At 40.1% G+C, this 20,461-nt stretch overlaps 2 protein-coding genes across 4 annotated transcripts in view; one reads left to right on the plus strand and one right to left on the minus strand.

The window, feature by feature from the left end:
• The window catches only part of lzts2b (leucine zipper, putative tumor suppressor 2b), a 41,498-nt gene that overhangs the window by 14,410 nt on the left and 6,627 nt on the right, over nt 1-20,461 (plus strand). For both annotated transcript variants that reach the window (XR_015504703.1, XM_087277073.1), the window contains exons 2-3: nt 15,904-16,308; nt 18,458-18,988. Coding sequence is in view for 1 of the 2 variants with exons in the window: in XM_087277073.1 (XP_087133199.1) it covers nt 15,931-16,308; nt 18,458-18,988 (909 nt within the window). In the remaining variant the exon portion in view is untranslated. The remainder of the gene's footprint in view (nt 1-15,903; nt 16,309-18,457; nt 18,989-20,461) is intronic.
• Nucleotides 15,216-20,461, minus strand: part of pdzd7b (PDZ domain containing 7b) — a 49,790-nt gene continuing 44,544 nt past the window's right edge. For both annotated transcript variants that reach the window (XM_087277049.1, XM_087277051.1), the window contains exon 18: nt 15,216-16,299. The gene's annotated coding sequence lies outside the window, so the exon portion shown is untranslated. The remainder of the gene's footprint in view (nt 16,300-20,461) is intronic.

Genomic DNA, 20,461 nt, shown 5'->3' on the forward strand with positions numbered 1-20,461 from the left:
TTATGATCAGATTTCACAGAATGAGGCCATTAAAAATATATCCTCGTACAAGCACACCATATTCTGGGTCAAGGGCTGATGTCAAGAGAAGACACCATAATGATTCAAGTCGACTGTACTGAAGCGACATTGTTAAATCACTAGAGCTGTGCAGTGTGTTGATATGTGGGACTAAATAAAAAGCCTATCACTTCATATACGTCACTCATTCAGTTTCCTTCAGCTTACTGTCTTTATTCACCACAACAGTATGAACCGCCAACTATTTCAGCATATGGTTTACAAAGCGAATGCCCTTCCAGTTGCAACCCAGTACTGGGAAACACTCATTCACACACACATTTATACACTACGGCCAATCCATTATACATTGCGGCCAACCATTCTCTCAGAAGAGGACAAGCTGACAGAACATTGCTGTAACTCTGATACAACCCTGCTGAAAAATCCAGCTTAAACCAGCCTAGGCTGGTTGGCTGGTTTTAGCTGGTCGACCAGGCTGGTTTTAGAGGGGTTTTGGCCACTTCCAGGCTGGTTTCCAGCCTGGTCTTAGCTGGTTAGGCTGGGAGATGACCAGCTAAAACCAGCTTGACCAGCCTAGCCAGGCTGAGAGCCCAGCCAAAACCAGCTATGTCCAGCTTAAACCAGGCTGGAAGTAGCCAAAACCCCTCTAAAACCAGCCTGGTCGACCAGCTAAAACCAGCCAACCAGCCTAGGCTGGTTTAAGCTGGATTTTTTAGCAGGGAAGTTTTACCAGTGGTGTAAAGTAACTAATTACAAACACTCAAATTACAGTAATTGAGTAGTTTTCCTCAGAAGTTGTAATTTACTAAGTAGTGTTATTAATGTGCACTTTTACTTGTCCTTGAGTACATGTTTAGTGCAGTATCTGTACTTTCACTCCACTACTGTCCTTCAGCCTGCAGTCACTACTGTATTATTTGTTGTCTATGGGGATTAGAAAAATCAGTCCTGTGATTTCTGTCCAATCAAATCACACATAGAAGGTAAACTGCATCATAATGAACTACCTCAGGACATGTGCGCTTTACATTGCAGCAAACTGTTTGGAAGCGTTAAAAGTGTCCAAGAAGATGTTCAAAATCTACACGCATTGACCCAGAGACTGTTTAGATCAGGGATGCCCAAACACAGTCCTGGAGGGTTGGTGACCTGCAGATTTTAGCTCCAACTTGCCTCAACACACCTGCATGAATGTCTCTAGAAAGCTTGATTAGCTAGCCCAGGTGCGTCTAATTGGGATTGGAACTAAACTTTGCAGGAAACCAGCCCTCCAGGACCGAGTATGGTTTAGATGCATGTCACTGATGAGAAGATGATGGATATTTACTGTATGATGACTGAAATGGCCTTAAACACCCAGCAGACACAAGACGTCAACATGCCGTTAGATTGAAATTGTACCCTAACATCGTGGAGACGCTGAATTTTGTTTGGAAATGAAAATCTGGTTTACAGTCAATGTCCAACGTACAACCTAAAACCAACCAAATATCAACGTCTAATGATGTTACAGCTTGACGTTGTGTCGACATCACCACTATGAGATCTGTCAGATGTTGAATTTTGTAGCCATAACTGATGTATAAATGTCAGGATTTGAAGTCAATAGGATGTTGGTTTAAGATGTTGGCTCAACATTGGATTTTGGTCACTTTCTAACAACCTAAAATCAACCAAATATCAACGTCATTTGATGTCATTATTAGACATCTAAATAATGTTGTCCTTAGACGCTGGCTAGACATTGGATTTTGGTCACCTGACATCATAAGATAATTTTAATTCCTTTTAAAGACCTTCTAAAAATATTTAAAAAATATACGACCTCATCGCCACTTTAATTAAACTCTAGGAACAGTTGTTAATAAAAAGTTGTATTTAAATAAATCAATGTAGCACAACCATGCAACAGAACTCAGATAAGCTCTGAAGAAACAACGCTTGAAATAATAAACTACACTGTTGTGTTCAGCGACAGGCTTCCGCCACTGTTTAAACTTGTCTTTCTCCAACCAGGAGTACCAGCCTGATCTCACGGGGAAACGTAAGTATTTGACGTTTTGTCAGTTTAGTGGGTAATTCGTACGAATTCGTACAAGTTCAGTCGTATGAAAATGTATGATTTTAAGAAGGAGGCGTGGCACCTAACCCCACCCCTAACCCCAACCGTCACTGGGTGATGAGCAAATCGTACTAAATAGTATGAATTAGATCGTATTAATTCATACGAATTAGCCACTAAATAAAAACGTTACCAATTGCCGTGAGATTGCGTTGGGAGTACGCAAACTTACATTTTCCGTCTGTTTCGCTTTATGGTTTTGCTTCATGTGGAGAGCGTCACATCACCTTCCCGCTTTTTACTTGATTAAATTACGTGATATCACCTGGATTGAGGAGTTAGGCTGGACGTACCAATGGTGTAGTTCGAGCACGCCGTTGATAATATTAGGAGGAAGATAAATATAGGTATGCTTTTTTGGTGACAGACACTTTGTACAACGCTTGAACAAAAATGTAAGACCTCGTAAAAACACGGTTAAGACTTTTTAATACATTTTAAGAGCCTTAATTTTCTCATAATTGATTTATCAACTTTTAATACTTTTTATGAGCCCGCGGACACCCTGCCTAATGTGTATATTCAGTACAAGCTGAAGCTGATCGGTCAATTGCTTGTGCGCGCAAGCTGCAAACCTCCATTAGAAACAATGAACTTGTGCGAACTCTAGAAAAGATGCGATATGTGAACGGCCCCTAAAATGTCGTTTTCATTTGTGATCTTCATCAGTTGATTTTCTTTCACAGACATATTGTATTCACCTGATTTGTTGACAAATGGGTTGCAGATCCATTCCTTGGCAGTTTGTGGGTCCTTCACTGGGCCTTTTCCCCTTAGCAAAGAAACTTTTCAGAGGCGTCTGTTTCTTACTTATATTGCTTTAACTTGGGTGCTCAAGTGACTTAGATGTAACCAAGAGAATACGGTCATTTTCCAAAATAAACCAAAAATAATGAACGATTTCTTGTGTGGCCTGGTACCACTCCACGACCCGGTGGTTAATGACCACTGATTTACATGATGAAACTGTACTAGTTATTTTACAGGATACTACACTGTTAAATATCTGTAAATGAGCAGTTTTTTTTTCATATTTTGTGAGTCATGTTTTTATTTTCCCTCGCTTTATGCTGCTTTTAAATTGCATTATGGCATCTTGATCTTTCTTCCAATAACTTTTAACCTTAAAAAGTTTGAAAAAAGTGACCCACGCCAACACGGGGAGAACATGCAAACTCCACACAGAAACGCAGACTGACCCAGCCGGGACTCAAACCAGCGACCTTGCTGTGAGACCACAGTGCTAACCACTGAGCCACCGTGTCGCCCAGAAGAAAAAGTATTATAAGAAATAATGGTCAAATGTGTTTCACTTGGGAAACATTCTGAAAAGTGTATACATGTATGTGTGTTCAAATGGGGTTTGTCTGTGTGTGTATGTGTGTGTGTGTGTGTGTGATTTTTAGAGTGGATCCTGAATAAATTTCCTCGTCTGGTGATGTTCTGTTCTTTTGGCTGGTGTTTGGACCTGTTCGCTTGGTTCCGCCTGTAGAAGCAGTTTAAGTGTGTCCAGCGTGACCCATTTACAGGACCTGAGAGAGACACACACGGCACGCTGTAGCCTACTTACACTAGCCTATATATACCAGCACAGCACACTCATTCAAAACTTTCCCCTGGAACTGTGTGTGTGTGTGTGTGTGTTGACTGAGCATTTGAGTAAGTGTGTGCATGCATGCATGTGTGTGCGTGTGAGTGTATGTAAAAGTGTGAGTGTATGAAAGAATGCGGGCATGTGTGCAAGTGAGTGAGTGAGCGAGGATGAGTAAGTGTGTGTGCGCGTGGATGTGTGTGCGCTAGTGTGTGAGTAAGTGGGTGTGTGAAAGTGTGTGTGAGAGTGTGAGTGAATGAGTGAATGCGAGTGTGTGTGTGTGTGTGTGTGTGAGTGTGAGAGAGAGAGTGAGTATGCATGTGTGTGTGTGTGTGTGTTAGTGGATAAGTGTGAGTATGTGTGTAAAAGTGTGTGTGAGTGAATGTGTGTGAGTGTATGAGAGAATGCGGGTGTGTGTGCGAGTGAGTGTGTAAGCGAGCATGAGTAAGTGTGTGTGCACGTGCATGTGCGTGTGTGTGCGCGCTAGTGTGTAAGTAAGTGGGTGTGTGAAAGTGTGTGTGAGAGTGAGTGAATGTGTGTGAGTGTATGAGTGAATGCGTGCGTGTATGCGAGTGAGTGAGAGAGCATAAGTAAGTGTGTGTGTGTGTGTGTGTGTGTGTGCATATGTGTGTGAGTAAGTGGGTGTGTGAAAGTGTGTGTGAGAGTGTGAGTGAATGTGTGTGAGTGTATGTGTGTGTGTGTGTATGTGTGTGTGTGAGAGAGAGAGTGAGTATGCATGTGTGTGTGTGTGTGCGTGTTAGTGGATAAGTGTGAGTGTGTGTGAGTGAGCGAGCGAGCATAAGTAAGTGTGTGTGCGCGCGCGTGCATGTGTGTGTGTGTGTATGACTGAATGCGAGTGTGTGTGTGTGAGAGAGAGTGAGTATGCATGCGTGTGTGTGTGTGTGTGTGTGTGTGTGTGTGTGAGCGTGTTAGTGGATAAGTGTGAGTGTGTGTGAGTAAGTGAGCGAGCGAGCATAAGTAAGTGTGTGCGCGCGCGTGCATGTGTGTGTGTGTATGCGTGTGTGAACATGCGTGTGTGTGTGTGTGTGTGTGTATGCCTGTGTGCACGTGTGTGTGTGTGTGTGTGTGTGTGTGTGTGTGTGTGTTGTGAGTGAGCGTGTGTGTGTATAGATCATAATGAATGTAATCTGAGTTCGCATTGGCAGCTTCGTCTGTCGTGTGTTTACATTTAGAAACGCTTATGGAGATTATATGCAAATAACATGCAAATCTCAGAGTCAGTGTTTTGATGTTAGCCGGATGGTTTTATGCTCATGTGTGTGGTGTTTTCCGGGAGTGTGTGTTCTTGTATTTGTACGATAGACCTCTACATTGAGCTCTTTGTGATTGGCGAGTCGCTGTGGTTTGATCATCACACAGATCTGCAGATCGGGAACAGCACAGAATATTCTAGAAGCCAGTAATGTTAGTAGTAAACACTCAATGGGATGAATTAAGCAGGTCTGTTTACGCCTGCTGTTGACCATCTCAGATGACACATCTGGAGGTGTTTGGAAATACATGTTTGTACTGTATGCTGATGCCACCATGCTATATACACAGTAGTCAGTATGAATGCGTCAATAGAGCCGCCATCTTGGTACAGGCCAGGGTCAGGGGCGCTACTGCACATTTACTGACGGGTATGCGGCTTCGACTTTTGCCAACATATTTCCGTCAGTAAATTAAAGATATTTCCTCCTCATCAACATGATTTAAACATACATTTCACAGTTCTGAGCACAACTGAAATAGTATGAAGTAGTAAAAGGTATAATTACATTAAGAAATGCCAACTGACCCAGCTGAGACTCGAACCAGTGACTTTCTTCAGTACAGTTGAATTATTGAATATTCCCACAACACACGATCAGCACAGATGTAGAAAAGCGAGAAGAAACTGAAGGAGGGAGAAGCAGAGAACGTGATGATCTGGGATGGAGACTCACTGAGCTACATTTCACACACGTGCAGCGGAGAAATCAGTTTCCCTGAGGGACACACACACACACACACACACACACACACAGACTGAAGCACTTTTACTAGGGTGAAGAGCCTGACGGACACACTACTGCTTCAGGATCTGTGTCTCAGAAACCAGCGACATGCAGGAATTCACATCAGGTATGAGGCTAACTGTGTGTGTGTGTGGTCCTAGTTTTTATCATGTTGTGGGGACCAAATGTCTCCAAGTAATAGCAATACCAGTAATTTGTGACCTTGTGGGGACATTTGTTTGGTCCCATGAGGAAAATGGCTCTTCAAGAATGAAGTATTCTGTCACATAGACTGGTGTATTTTGAAAATGCAAAGCTGCAGATTGTTTGCTTTCAGTGTTTGTTTAGGGGTAGGGTTAGAGGTAAGGCCATTTGTAAGTGTTCATTACAGTAGAAAATACATTATAGAGAGTCTATAATGTTCAAAGACATGCAGTATAGGTGAATTGGATAAGCTAAAATTGTCCGTAGTGTAAGTGTATGAATGAGTGTGTATGGATGTTTCCCAGTGATTGGATGTGGCTGGAAGGGCATCTGCTGCATAAAATGTGCTGGATAAGTTGGCGGTTCATTCCGCTGTGGCGACCCCGGATTAATAAAGGGACTTGGCTGAAAAGAGAATGAATGAATGAATAAACACTAACCGGCCACTTTATTAGGTACACCTGTCCAACTGCTCGTTAATCAAATGGCAGCAACTCAGTGCATTTAGGCATGTGGACATGGTCAAGATGATCTGCTGCATTTCAAAGTGAGCATCAGAATGGGGAAGAAAGGGGATTTAAGTGACTTTGAACGTGGCATGATTGTTGCTGCCAGACGGGCTGCTCTGAGTATTTCAGAAACTGCTGATCTACTGGGATTTTCACGCACAACCATCTCTAGGGTTTACAGAGAATGCTCCGACAGAGGAAATATCCAGTGAGTGGCAGTTCTGTGGGCGCAAATGCCTTGTTGAGGCCAGAGGAGAATGGCCAGACTGGTTCCAGCTGATAGAAAGGCAACAGTAACTCAAATAAGCACTCGTTACAACCGAGCTCTGCAGAAGAGCATCTCTGAACACACAACACGGCCAACCTTGAGGCGGATGGACTACAGCAGCAGAAGAGCACACCGGGTGCCGCTCCTGTCAGCTAAGAACAGGAAACTGAGGCTACAATTCACACAGACTCACCAAAACTGGACAATAGAAGATTGGAGAAACGTTGCTGCTCTGATGAGTCTCCATTTCTGCTGACACATTCGGATGCTCTGGTCAGAATTTGGCCTCAACAACATGAAAGCATGGATCATCCTGCCTTGTATCAGCGGTTCAGGCTGGTGGTGGTGGTGTAATGGTGTGGGGGAGATTTTCTTTGGGTTCATTAGTACCAATTGAGCATCAACGCCACAGCCTACCTGAGTATTGCTGCTGACCATGTCCATCCCTTTATGAGCACAGTGTCTCCATCTTCTGATGGCTACTTCCAGCAGGATAACGCAGCATGTCATAAAGCTCAATCATCTCAGACTGGTGTCTTGAACATGACGGTGAGTTCACTGTACTCAAATGGCCTCCACAGTCTCCAGAGCTCAATCCAATAGAGCAGCTTTGGGATGTGGTGGAACGGGAGATTGGCATCATGGATGTGCAGCCGACAAATCTACAGCAACTGTGTGATGCTATCAAGACAATATGGAGCAAAATCTCTGAGGAATATTTCCAGCAGCTTGTTGAATCTCTGCCAGGAAGGATTAAAGCAGTTCTGAAGGCAAAAGGGGGTCCGACCTGGTACTAGTAAGGTGTACCTAATAAAGTGGCCAGTGAGTGTATATAAGCATAAATTGTTCGTGTTTGGTGTGTTTGAGAGAGAGAGAACACGTAAAAGAGTGTGTAAGACCCCATCTGTTAGTCTGTTAGTGTGCATGCGTATGTCAGGCATATATGTGTGTGAGAGAGTTAGTGTGCATTTGTCTGCGAGTGTATGTTTGTTTGTGTATATTTGTAAGCTAGAGAGAGAGAGAATGTTTGAAAGAGTGTGACCCCATAAAATAAGAAATTGCAATGTCCATTAAGTGTGTGTGTGTGTATGTGTGACAGCATTTGTGTTACTGTGTGTGTCTGTAAGTGCATGTTTGTGTGTGGGAGTGTGTGTGTGTGTGTTGTGCTCCACACAGAGCTGCTAGTGTGACAGATCTGTGAACATGACACTGGTGTGCAGCACATGAGTGTGTGTGTGTGTTCTGTGGGAGCTGTGTTTGATGGCATTCAGGAAGTGACTGAATCAGAGGTCCTGCATGAAGCCGCAGGGTGTTATTGGTGAAACTCGCACATTTGCGTGTGTCGGCTCAAACACTGACCCCAGTTCAGCTCATGAAACCTGAACTGCTTCAGCTGAGGGATCATTACATGTACACTTACGGTATGCAGATTAATACACACACTAGATCCTCTGACTGACTCTGCACAGCAGCACTGGTTCACTCGTGTGCGTTTTGGTTGTGTTTCGCCACACTGAAGGGTCTGGAAAGCCACATACAAAAATCTGATATGAAGAGTTCAGATGCAAAACCCTGTAAACCCACCAGAGCTCTTTTCTTGTAAATGAGCATTTTCTATCAGACTCCTCTGATTAAGTTCAGACGTTTCATTTTATATGTGATTAAAAGGTTATTAGCTGGTAAATAAAGTACTTTTTTTTCTAAAAATGTCACTTTAGACAATTCTTTGGTTTTTAACAAGGGAGATTTTCTTTTGTGTTAAAATCAGCCAGGGCTGGAGTGGGACTCCTTTTTAGCTCTGGAGTTTCAAGCCTTAAACCGGCCTACCTCAGTCGACGACTGACTATATTAAAATGACGTTATTTCCAATTCAGTTTCTAATGACACATGTCTTTTTCAAGGACACAGCTGCCTTAGAACTTCAAATGTTTTTCATAAATATGAGAAGATTAATTCTTTATAGATATCCAGTCCTTTGTAACGGTTGTCACAGAAAAAGAATATGTACATAATTAACCCTAACAGTACTTAATGTCTTAACACAGAAAATGAAAAAAACACCTTATATACTGGTGTGGGTCGAACTCGGATCGGCGGCGTCATAATCTAACATGCTAACCGCTAGACCACAATGGCGCTGTCTAGCACAGCATTGTTATCTGCTGCTATTGATTTCTACTCTTTTTATTTTATTTTATTTTTTACCCCACTATTTTTCCTCCCCTTTTTAGATTTCTAATCAAGTTATGTCAGATTTATTAATGTAGTGAATCATTGAGCAGGTGTAATATTCATTAATATTCACTAGGGTGCCGCTGTTTGGGGTGGAATGGGGTGCAGCCTGCAGGTTAATCATGATCATCATTAACCTGCAGGCTGCATTTTGCTCACGTGGAAAAACAGCGGAGCTGCGGCTAAATAATGAACAAAAAGTGTGAGGCTATGATCAAATAAACAAATAAATGATAAAAAGTGCGACTGCTGAGAGTGCATGCAGCTAGGGACACCGGCCCTCGCGCCCAAAAAACGGACCGGCCCACCGGGAATTCTCCCGGTTCTCCCGATTGGCCAATCAGGGCCTGAAAATAGCTAAATCCACTCGTGCTTTTATTGCAAAACCCTCTAAACCCACATATTGAGACACAACAGTGTTATAAGTTGAAAATCACTGAAGATGCAATTAGAAATTATTTTACCAAACATAAAACCCCTTACACAGACCACCTGAAATTAAAAGTACAGAAATCTGTCAAGTAAGTTCATTCCACTGTGATGAACCAGGGAAAATGCAGAAGTAGTAGAAAATGAATGAATGAAATCTGTCAAGTGCATTAATCAATAACATTAAAACTGACATGAATTAAATCTGAACTATCTGCTGTCATTTCTGATATTTGGGATTTAGATTTAATGTAAGAAATGTAAACATTGTAAAATAAGCTTGGTAAATTCAAATAATGTAGTGCAAAAACATTGTGAAACATTAATATCTGTGCACTGTCCATTAATATAAAGTTTATCAGATCTACAGGTGATATGAAGTTATACAAGTGTAGGTTTATATATTATATTTATCTTTTAAAATAGCTTACATTCGCAAATAAAACACAGGGTAGGCCTACTGGGCTGAAAGGGGACGCCTCTCAGACACTTTTAGAAGCTGTTATTCATTCATTCATTCATTCATTCATTCTCTCCATACTCACGGTCTTGGTCTCTTGTTTATCCTCATATAGCATCCATGCAGGATAAAAGAGCAGCATCTTAACTCTGTCTTTTGTGAAACGCAGTTGGTGTTTAATGTATAGTAAATCGGACTCATTCAAAGTAGCGTCGCTGCGCAAACAAACATTATGAATGCATGCTGCACTCCCCACTGTACAGTGTGTTTTCTTTTTCTTATAATGCGTTTTGAGGTAAGGCACGTTTTCGTTTGGCATTTGCTGACAGTCGGACAGGCTCATCCAGTTCATCAAACTCCATCTTTTAAAATCGTAAGCGGAATAAAACGCTTTCGTCATAAAGCCGGGGTATCAGCGCGCTGCTACATTGAAAACATGACTTGATTCACGCTTCTGATTATTCTCTCGGGATATAGCAGCTTTTGCTGTCAAAGGCAAGTGGCATTTAGCGGCTTTTGCATCTGAACTCTTCCTATATGGAAATATATGCAAATTACACTCAATTTCATATTTTGATTTTATGTTTATAAAATATTTGTTATATATGTCAAAGTATTGCATAAATGTCTGTTCTCACTTACACACTCCCTCTCTCTCACACACACACACACACACACACACACACACACACACACACACACACACACACACACACACACACACACACACACACACACACACACACACACACACACACACACACTCTCTCCTGAGGTATGAATAATTTTGGGCTATTAGTGCTGTCAAATGATTAATTGCGATTATTAATTTCGTTTAACTTAAATATTCATAATTACAATATATTTAAATTAAATCTTAATTATATACAAATATAAATATGTATGTAAATATATTTATTTTGTATATTTTTGTGTATTATGTATAGTATGTTAGTGTATTTATACATAGACATACATAAATATACACAGTTCACATGTATATATTACGTAAATACATACTTTTATCTTGGATGCGACTTAATAGCGAGTTAATTATTTGACAGCACTAATATGTATATACTAATAATTAGAAATATACACACACACACACACACATATATATATATATATATATATATATATATATATATATATATATATATATATATATATATATATATATATATATATATATATATATATATATGAGCAATATCACACGGGTAGCAGTGCGATATGGCTGTATATCAGCACTGGTGGGACAGCCTCGTGCCTTAGCGTCCCACCAGTGCTGATATACAGCCATAGCGCACTGCTACTCATGATATATTGCGTTTATACAACAGTTCAACAGCACAATCCTGTATATAAATAAGAAAATCAAACACGGAGAGTCTAAAAACTCTTTTGTATTAGGAACTACTTTCTTCCACCAATCATTCACATCTGCAGCTGACGTCAGAACAGCAGAAGCCGTTACTCATTCACCAACGTCACTTTAGAGCTAGTGTTTGAATGATTTTTGCTCACATTTTAAGATTATAAGGCTGAACGTGACATGAAACGCCATCCATCTACAGAGATATCTTCTTACAGTGTTACAGTCTACAGTATTTCTCTTTGCAATCGGGATTTCACAATAGTTACCCCGAAAATAACAACGAATTCACTAACGTTACCAGACTGCTGTTGTGTTTGCGATAAGGAAAACCGATAAACACATGCGGACTTTGCTTATTTCAATCTGCCAACACAACACATTCCTGATATGCAAGCAAATCGCTATAAATACAGCACTACAACATACAAGAGAGAGAGATCATCTAACCTGCCAACATGTCTCTGAAAACCCGGGAGACCGGGGGAGGGGGTGTTCGGGGGTGAGGTTGAGAACAGGATGCAGCGGGTTTTGGGTGGCTGCTTCAATCGGGTACTGAACCAAAGCTGGCAACCCGGGGGTGTTTAGTGTACAGACTGTACCAAAGAGGGGGGTGGGTGAAATTACGGGAGTTTTTAGGAAGAAATAAAAATGGGATGTTTGCAGGAGACTGGTCTGAAATACGAGATACTCCCATGAAAAACGGAAGTGTTGGCAGGTATTGCTTACCAGTTTAATATTGATTTGATCTGCTGTAGTTAGAAATCAGACTGTTATAGCTTCTAAGCGTAAGGGCTTATTATTACGTTCTGGCGCCATCTTGTGGATAGAAAATGTCAACCGTCGTCGATGAGCTGTCTCTGAGAAATTGTAAATATTTTAAAATAGGCACAATTCTTGCAAATAAACTGCATATTTGCAATCTAAACATCTACATTCTCCACTAAAAAGCCTCAAAAGTATATTTTGTTGTGTAACAGCAGTAATATTTGTCAAACTGTTGTGTCTCTGCTTGTTGCTGGTTGTATGTGGGCGGAGTAATACACAGAGGGTAAAGAGGCTGTACGAATGCTGATATTACTTAAATATATCATGGCTATCAGCCAATCAGATTCGAGATCCAGACAGATTTGCTGTATAAATAAATAAATAAATAAATAAATAAATAAATATGTGTATATATATATATATATATATATATATATATATATATATATATATATATATATATATATATATATATATATATTAAGGGTGTCACGATCCTCCAAATCCTCGATTCGATTACATTTTCGATTCTGAAGGCACGATTCGATTCGATTTTCGATCATGAATAATTAATTAATTAATGACCAATTAATTATTTGTAGCCTACCGTTTAAACTACCTGACCTGCATGGTCTTTGTTTTAACCATAAACAAATCATACAGTAAATGAATAAAGGCAAGACACACACATAATTACCACCTGTCAATCACTTTTTCTGCGGGACTCGTGAATAGGCAGTGATCTGTGTCGTTATAATGGCGTCGCTAAAAAAGACGCACAACCAACAGGAACCAGCCAACAGTATCTGAGGTGTTCGCTAAAATGACTAAGTACAAGTGAGTGAAAGATTGAAGCAGTCCTCTGACTGCCTGGACCTGCTGTCTCGAGCGCATGGCTGTGTGTGCGTCTGTGTCTGTGTGGTCATGTGATGTGCATTTTCAGAGGTAGAGAGGAAGGAGGGCTGCTCAGAAATGCTACACGCCACTGTGGATGTCAAATCGTTGTCGTTCTAAAATGCCATTTAAAAACAAAGACAGTGTAAACAGGGCCTGAGTGTGTACTTTTCGCGAGCGGATTTGCAACGGGGGCGGGCGGAGGATCACGATGCCGGTGTTGTCTATCGGACGAACCCTAATACGTACATAGCAGAGCTTGCAAAACTGTGTGTTTTTTGTCGACAACACGAACGTTGTCAACATAACTCACTGGAAATCCAAAATGCTTCCACACCGGCGACTTCATTGAAAGAGGAGAGGGTTTAAGCTCTGTCGACGGGTCTCCTGCGCCTGCAGTTTAACAAGCACTTCAACAAGCCTTGGCAAGCCAAGCTTACGTGACATGGGGGCGTCGCAGCATCGACGATTCTATTTTTTTGATTCGATAATCGAAATTGAGCATACATTTCGATCGATTTCGATTAAAAATTGAAATCGTGACACCCCTATATATATATATATATATATATATATATATATATATATATATATATATATCCCAGTAATGGGTTGCAGCTGGAAGGGCATTCGCTGTGTAAAACATATGCTGGATAAGTTAGCGGTTCATTCTGCTGTGGTGACCCAAGATTAATAAAAGGACTAGGGCAAAAAGAAAATGAATGAATGTATATATTCAATATATCATAGAAATATTTGAAAAATAAATAACATAACATTGGGTGGCATGGTGGCTCAGTGGTTAACAATGTCGCTTCACAGCAAGAGGGTCACTGGTTTGACTCCCGGCTTGGTCAGTTGGTGTTTCTGTCTGGAGTTTGCACGCTTTCCTCATGTTGGGGGGGGTTTCCTCTGAACTAAGTTGGCTGTAATGTATGAGTGTGTCCGCGTATAATTGCTTCCCAGTACTGGGTTGCAGCTGGAAGGGCATCCGCTGTGTAAAACATATGTTGGAATAGTTGGCGGTTCATTCCACTGTGGCGAGCCCTGATATATAAAGGGAATAAGCCGAAGGAAAATGAATAACATTATACAGGCCAATAATTTTGTCTTCATAGGTAAGATTAATGCCTGATGTGATTCACAGAGGTGTTTCACAGTAATGTTTGCAGTTTCTGCTCCACCAAGAGGACTCATAATCAGCCCAGCATTGGTCAGCTAATGACTGAGTTCTGCCCCTGTGATTAAATAACATGTAAAGTGTCTGAAACTGGTTTAACCTGATCAGAAGCTGCAAATAAAGGATTCATTCACAGAGCAAAAGATTCCTGATAGTTTACTCACTCCCTCGTCATTCATCAGTCGAAAAGAAATGTAAACATCAGCATAGACTGCACAGTTAATGCACGACTGAATACACCGTTCTGCTTATTTAAGCTGTGTAAACCTTAGAGGTAACAGCTAAACTACATAGACAAGCACTTTGTAAGCTGGGAAGAGTGTAGCATTGGACAAGCTGAATATAATGGGTGGTAAAACACATGTATGTGCAGTATTAATGAAGATATCAGCCTAATATTTCACCTATCTGTCCAGAAATATTAACCAACATGAAGGATACATCATTAAGATAGTGCTGAGCATGGCCGCCGTGTTGCGAGCCCTTTCTAAGCTTTTCACTCATAGCACACGCGCTGCTGCTGATGTGACAATGAAAGTGATTTGGTTGTGAAGATTCTGGAAATCCTGCTTCAGTTTCCTCTCTCTTCTGCTTGATTTGTTCTGTGTTTTGTCAGTCTATAATACTCTAAATATTTTCATTCCAGTCTGAGTGATTAGTGCAGCCTAAAACACGATGATAACTGATCATTTACAGCAACAATGAGCTCAATATGTGAGCTTTGTCCAGTTCAGTGGCTTTGTTTACATTCTGCTCTCCAATATGGCCGACTGATGATGCTGCATACTCTATAGCGGGCTTCTGTTTGGGAGTTGTTATCTGTATATTTATGATTGTATTGTGTGTTTTTTTTTTTTTTGTATTACCCGTTATGTTTTTGGTTCTGGAAGTGAACTAATCCTTCAAATGGGTTACTTGAGAGTTTATTCTCAACTTTAACTGGCAGACTTTACCAAACCGCACAGATGCCACAAACAGTGATGACGGTTTTAATCAGCTTTAGTGCTTTATTGTTTGTAACGGTCGAGCCAGATCATTTCTCTAATCTAGATTAGCTTTGTATGCTGAGTTAGTAACTTGTCTATTTGATAGCTGTGGACCGTAACAAAGTATTTTTACTTCATTGCTGTTGTTCAGTAATGTACAGATACTTAAATAATACACTCAGTAGTTTTATTTTAGGAAACTTGTACTTTTAATCCACTACATTCAACAACTCATTAAATCAAATGATCCGTTTAGAGTGAGTCTGCAGTAAACAACTCACTGAATCAATTGATCTGTTCAGAGTGAGTCTCCAGTGAAAACTGATTGAATCAAATGATCTGTTCAGAGTGAGTCTCCAGTGAAAACTGATTGAATCAAATGATCTGTTCAGAGTGAGTCTCCAGTGAAAACTGATTGAATCAAATGTTCTGTTTGGAGTGAGTCTCCAGTGAAAACTGATTGAATCAAATGATCTGTTCAGAGTGAGTCTCCAGTGAAAACTGATTGAATCAAATGTTCTGTTTGGAGTGAGTCTCCAGTGAAAACTGATTGAATCAAATGATCTGTTCAGAGTGAGTCTCCAGTGAAAACTGATTGAATCAAATGATCTGTTCAGAGTGAGTCTCCAGTGAAAACTGATTGAATCAAATGATCCGTTTAGAGTGAGTCTCCAGTGAAAACTGATTGAATCAAATGATCCATTTAGAGTGAGTCTCCAGTAAAAACTGACTGAATCAAATGATCCATTTAGAGTGAGTCTCCAGTAAAAACTGACTGAATCAGATGATCTGTTCAGACTGAATCTCCAGTAAAAGCAGATTGAAGTGTTAAAGTGTTGATGTGTGCTTCATCTGCAGGTCTTCTGAGCTGCCGAGTCCTCCATTATGGCTCTGGTCCAGTCTCTCCCCGTCTCCATTGACCCTCGTCTCCATCCGGCAGAGCTGGGCGCGATGGGTGCCGTCAGCAGCATGATACCGAACCACATCACCTATCCAGAGCGTGCAGACATTGAAGTTAGCACCAACTTCCGGAAGGGTACGCCGGACTCCGGCCGGCTGCTGTGGGATGTCCCGCAGGCCGGCAGTCGAACTCCCGGTAACAGGAGGAGGGCGATAGTGGGCAGAGCGAAGGGCTTCGGGACGCGCTCATATTCACATGAAGACTTAATCAGAGACTGGAATGATAATCATATGGATGTGGGAATGACCTCTGCTGTGGACGGACCTCCCAAACTGGTCCCTGTGTCAGGACAGCTGGAGAGAGTGAGTACAGATGGACAAAGCATAAAATAATAAATTTAAAAATCCTTTTAAAATAAAATAAAATCCTTTAAAATAAAATAAAATTCTTTAAAATAAAACACTTTAAATAAAATAAAAGCCTTTAAAATAAAATCCTTTAAAATAATATAAAAACCTTTGAAATAAATTAAAATCCTATAAAATAAAATAAAATCCTTTAAAATAAAATAAAATTCTTTAAAATAAAACACTTTAAAATTAAATAAAATTCTTTAAAATAAAATAAAATACCACAAAATAAAATCCTTTAAAATGAAATAAAATTCTTTAAAATAAAATCCTTTAAAATAAAATGAAATCCTTTGAAATAAAATAAAATCCTTTCAAATAATACAAAATTATTTAAAATAAAATTCTTTAAAATAAAATAAAATACCACAAAATAAAATCCTTTAAAATAAAATAAAATTCTTTAAAATAAAATTCTTTAAAATAAAATAAAATTCTTTAAAGTAAAATAAAATCCTTTGAAATAAAATAAAATCCTTTCAAATAATACAAAATTATTTAAAATAAAATAAAATTCTTTTGCGATTTCTACTTTTTATCATTGTTTTGTTCTTTAATTGAAAATGTTATATTATTTTTGTAAAAGAATTGTAAAGAATATATATATTTTACCTTTCTTAGTATAATTCTTGATTTTATTAATCCATTAATTATAACTTTAAAGAATAAATAAAATAATCTTTTTGTAATGCCTACTTTTTATATTTGTATATAAATTTTTCTTTAACTGCTAACATCAAAAAAATATTTGGGTCACTTTAAAAAAATCAGTTTTATCCCTTTTTAAAAACATGTTATTATTAAATATTATATTTTAAAACCATTTATTTACACATTAAAAAAAAAATTGGCCTCTTTATTTTAAGGTACACTTTTCACTTTTAATAAACCATTAATTATAACTTATTCCTTTCGCAATGTCTAATTTGTTAATCACTTTTTTCTTTGATGAAAAATGTTATATATATATTGTATAAACAACTCTGCTAACATAAAAAAATTTATCAAATAACTTTGAAAAACATGTTATTATTAAATATTATATTTTGAAAACTTACACTTAAACAAAAAAAACAATTTTTTTAATATTAGGTACAATTCTCTCTTTTAATGAACCAATAATTATAACTAATTCCTACTAATAGTCAGGGAGGTGATAAATAACCCGATGGTCACTCTGATTATGAATGGTTATTATTAATTATTAACTATTCCAGCATATGTTTTACTCAGCGGATGCCCTTAGCAGCAACCCAGTACTGAGAAACATCTCCTAAATCACCTTTTTTAAAACTGAAGAGCTTTACCATGTAGATTGGTGACATTTCCAAAACCTCCCTATGTTATATGGCAAAATGTCTGATGTTTATTTTCCCAGGACATCCAGCAGGCCATAATCTGACCGTCTGCCTGATAAAAACAGCAGAAACACATCTCCCTTTGTACGAGTCATCAGAGGGGGAAAGCCCCGCCTACTAGTGACTCTCTCTACCTCATTAGCATGGGGCGTTAGTCCTGTTTTGAGTCTTTCACTATGCCGACACACTGACATTTGTAGCTCCGCCCTCTTTTGAATAGAGCACAATCTCATATGAATTTAAAGCGACAGTCACCAAAACAGCACAATTAGGATTAAAGCCATGAAAGAGTTGGAAAACATTATTTGTGTGCTGTGTTGAGCTGAAACTTCACTATTCACTCTAGAGGCATCAGAGACGCATCTTGTAGAAATAAGGATGTTAAAATAAGGTCAATATCATCTTAACGTTCCCATGCTTATACAGTATTATTCCTGATGTTTATTTTTTCCCAGAACATCCAGCAGGCCATAATCCAACATAAGTCAGACTGCCTTCAAACCTTGAAACATTTTTAATGACATTCTCCCTTTGTAGGTGTCATCAAAGGGGGAAAGCCCCGCCCACTAGTGACCATCTCTCCCTCGTTAGCATAAACAGCAGCCCTGAGTGAGAAGCAGCCGTCTGTCCATTAGTTTTAAATCTGTGGTCTATATTTCTATAGAGCTTCTTACAATGCAGATTGTTTCCGAAATGTTCCCAAGCTGATACGTTATCATTCATGATGTTTGTTTTTTCCCCAGAACATCCAGCAGGCCATAATCCGACCGACTGCCTTCAAGCCTGTGATCCCCAAGAGCCGAAACACGGCGCAGTTTCTGTCTCCGCGGCTCGGCACCGGCCTATCGGGAAGCCAAGGAAACCTCAGCAGGTTTTCCCCAGACGCCGAAGACGTTTCTCATGCGACATTAGAGCGGCGCAGCTCCTACAGCGGAGCCCGAAACGCTTTATTCAGCCAGTCGTTCACCATGACCGAGACTCCGCGTGGATCCCTGACAAACCTGCCGGCGTACACACAACAGCACAGCGAGAGCAGCAAACTGCCCGGAAACTGCAGCTCTGACAGCGGCCGCTCGTCCTCCAGCAAGAGCACTGGGTCTCTGGGTGGCCGTGGGCACATGCTGTCCGACAGGGGCTCCGCGGGACCCTCGCCGCCGCCCATCGAGGCCTATGAGGCCATAGTGAGAGATCTGGAGGAGAAGCTGAGGGAGCGAGAGCTGGAGCTGCAGCGGCTACGAGAAAACCTGGACGAGAACGAAGCCGCTATCTGTCAGGTGCATGCTCAAGCTTGTTTATTTATCACCACATCAGCTACTTACTATAAACTGTTAATGAACAGTTTCCATATTTTGTGATTTACGGTTGTGAATTGCATTATGGGATGCTGATCTCAGTATACGGTATAATTAACCCTAAATTGACCACGCTTTCGTTATGTTGGTGGTAGTTTTTGCCTTTTCCGTTGCAATTTTTCCATTGTTTTTCTATGCAAATGCTGATGTGCGTGACCATCTTGCATCTTTTTTCATGCATCAAGTACGAAGTTAAAATAATTAAAAAATGGACTCGCAGCCCACTCATCAATGTCAGTCTCAAAGCAGTAGACCAATCAGAACAACTTGGAGGCGGGGCAATAATTGCTGGCTTCTGTTTACAGTAGTAAGTTGTCATGACAACTGTTGTATTTAATCCAGGGGTATCCAAACTTGATCCTGGAGGGCCAGTGTTCCGCTGAGTTTGGCTCCAACCCCAATCAAACACACCTGTCAGCTGTCACACACTGCAATGTTTGCTTACGCATATGAATGCGACGGACCGGAAACGCAAGCTTGTGTGACATCCAGCAGGCCATAATCACAGTTTTGCAGAATGTTGCATTGCAAAATACAAGCTTGGTGAACTCTGACCTGCGAAATCGCATCATGCGACGGCGTAGAGACCAGTCAAGGATCAAAACATAATCTCTCTGTAGTAAAATGTACAATATGGAGCAGTCACTTGCTTTATTAAATGTCATATCGTTTTGTTTAATCCCGCCCCTTTTCGCAGCACCGTACGACAGAATTTGGCATGTGCAAACTCCGTGGCATAAGAGCTTGATTATCTGGTTTAGGTGTGTATGATTAGGGTTAGAGCTAAACTCTCCAGGACACTAGCCTGCTAGGACCAAGTTTTGGCACCCCTGACTTAATCTAAACGTATTTAACAAAAACATTTCTGAGGCTACAATACAGAATTATGTATGAATAACACAATTACGCATGAGAAAAAAATAGTTCAACTTATAATACCTGAAAGCTTATATCACCAAAGGATAATCCTGTCATGTTTTTTATTGCTTGAAAGGCCCATTGAAGTGCATAAAACACACTACAGTGCACCAAATACACCAAATAACATTATTTTTAGTAATATCATATAATCCCTTTAAGGTCATGCTCACATGTACAAGGTATTTTTATAAACAGGGTTGCACTGTGATGCATTTGAAGGACACGCAGAATCAACAGGTGGCGATAATGACCATTTTATGCTGGGTTCACACCAAACTGAATTAATAAATTGCACGAATGAATTACATACTAATTAATGCAACCATGAGGACAAGAAATATGCGATGCGTTTCAAGAGTTCACACTTAGCTCATGATTTATATATAGCTTGTTTGGCGTGCTGTCCAGGGAGAGAGCCCTGAGCTCAAGAGATCCTCGAGCCCAGGGCTCCCCCCTTTCGCAGGGCGAGGGGAG

This window comes from Danio rerio, chromosome 12 (genome assembly GCF_052040795.2).
Source record: "Danio rerio strain M-AB ecotype USA chromosome 12, GRCz13ab, whole genome shotgun sequence".
In the NCBI taxonomy this organism is placed as follows: Eukaryota; Metazoa; Chordata; class Actinopteri; order Cypriniformes; family Danionidae; genus Danio; species Danio rerio.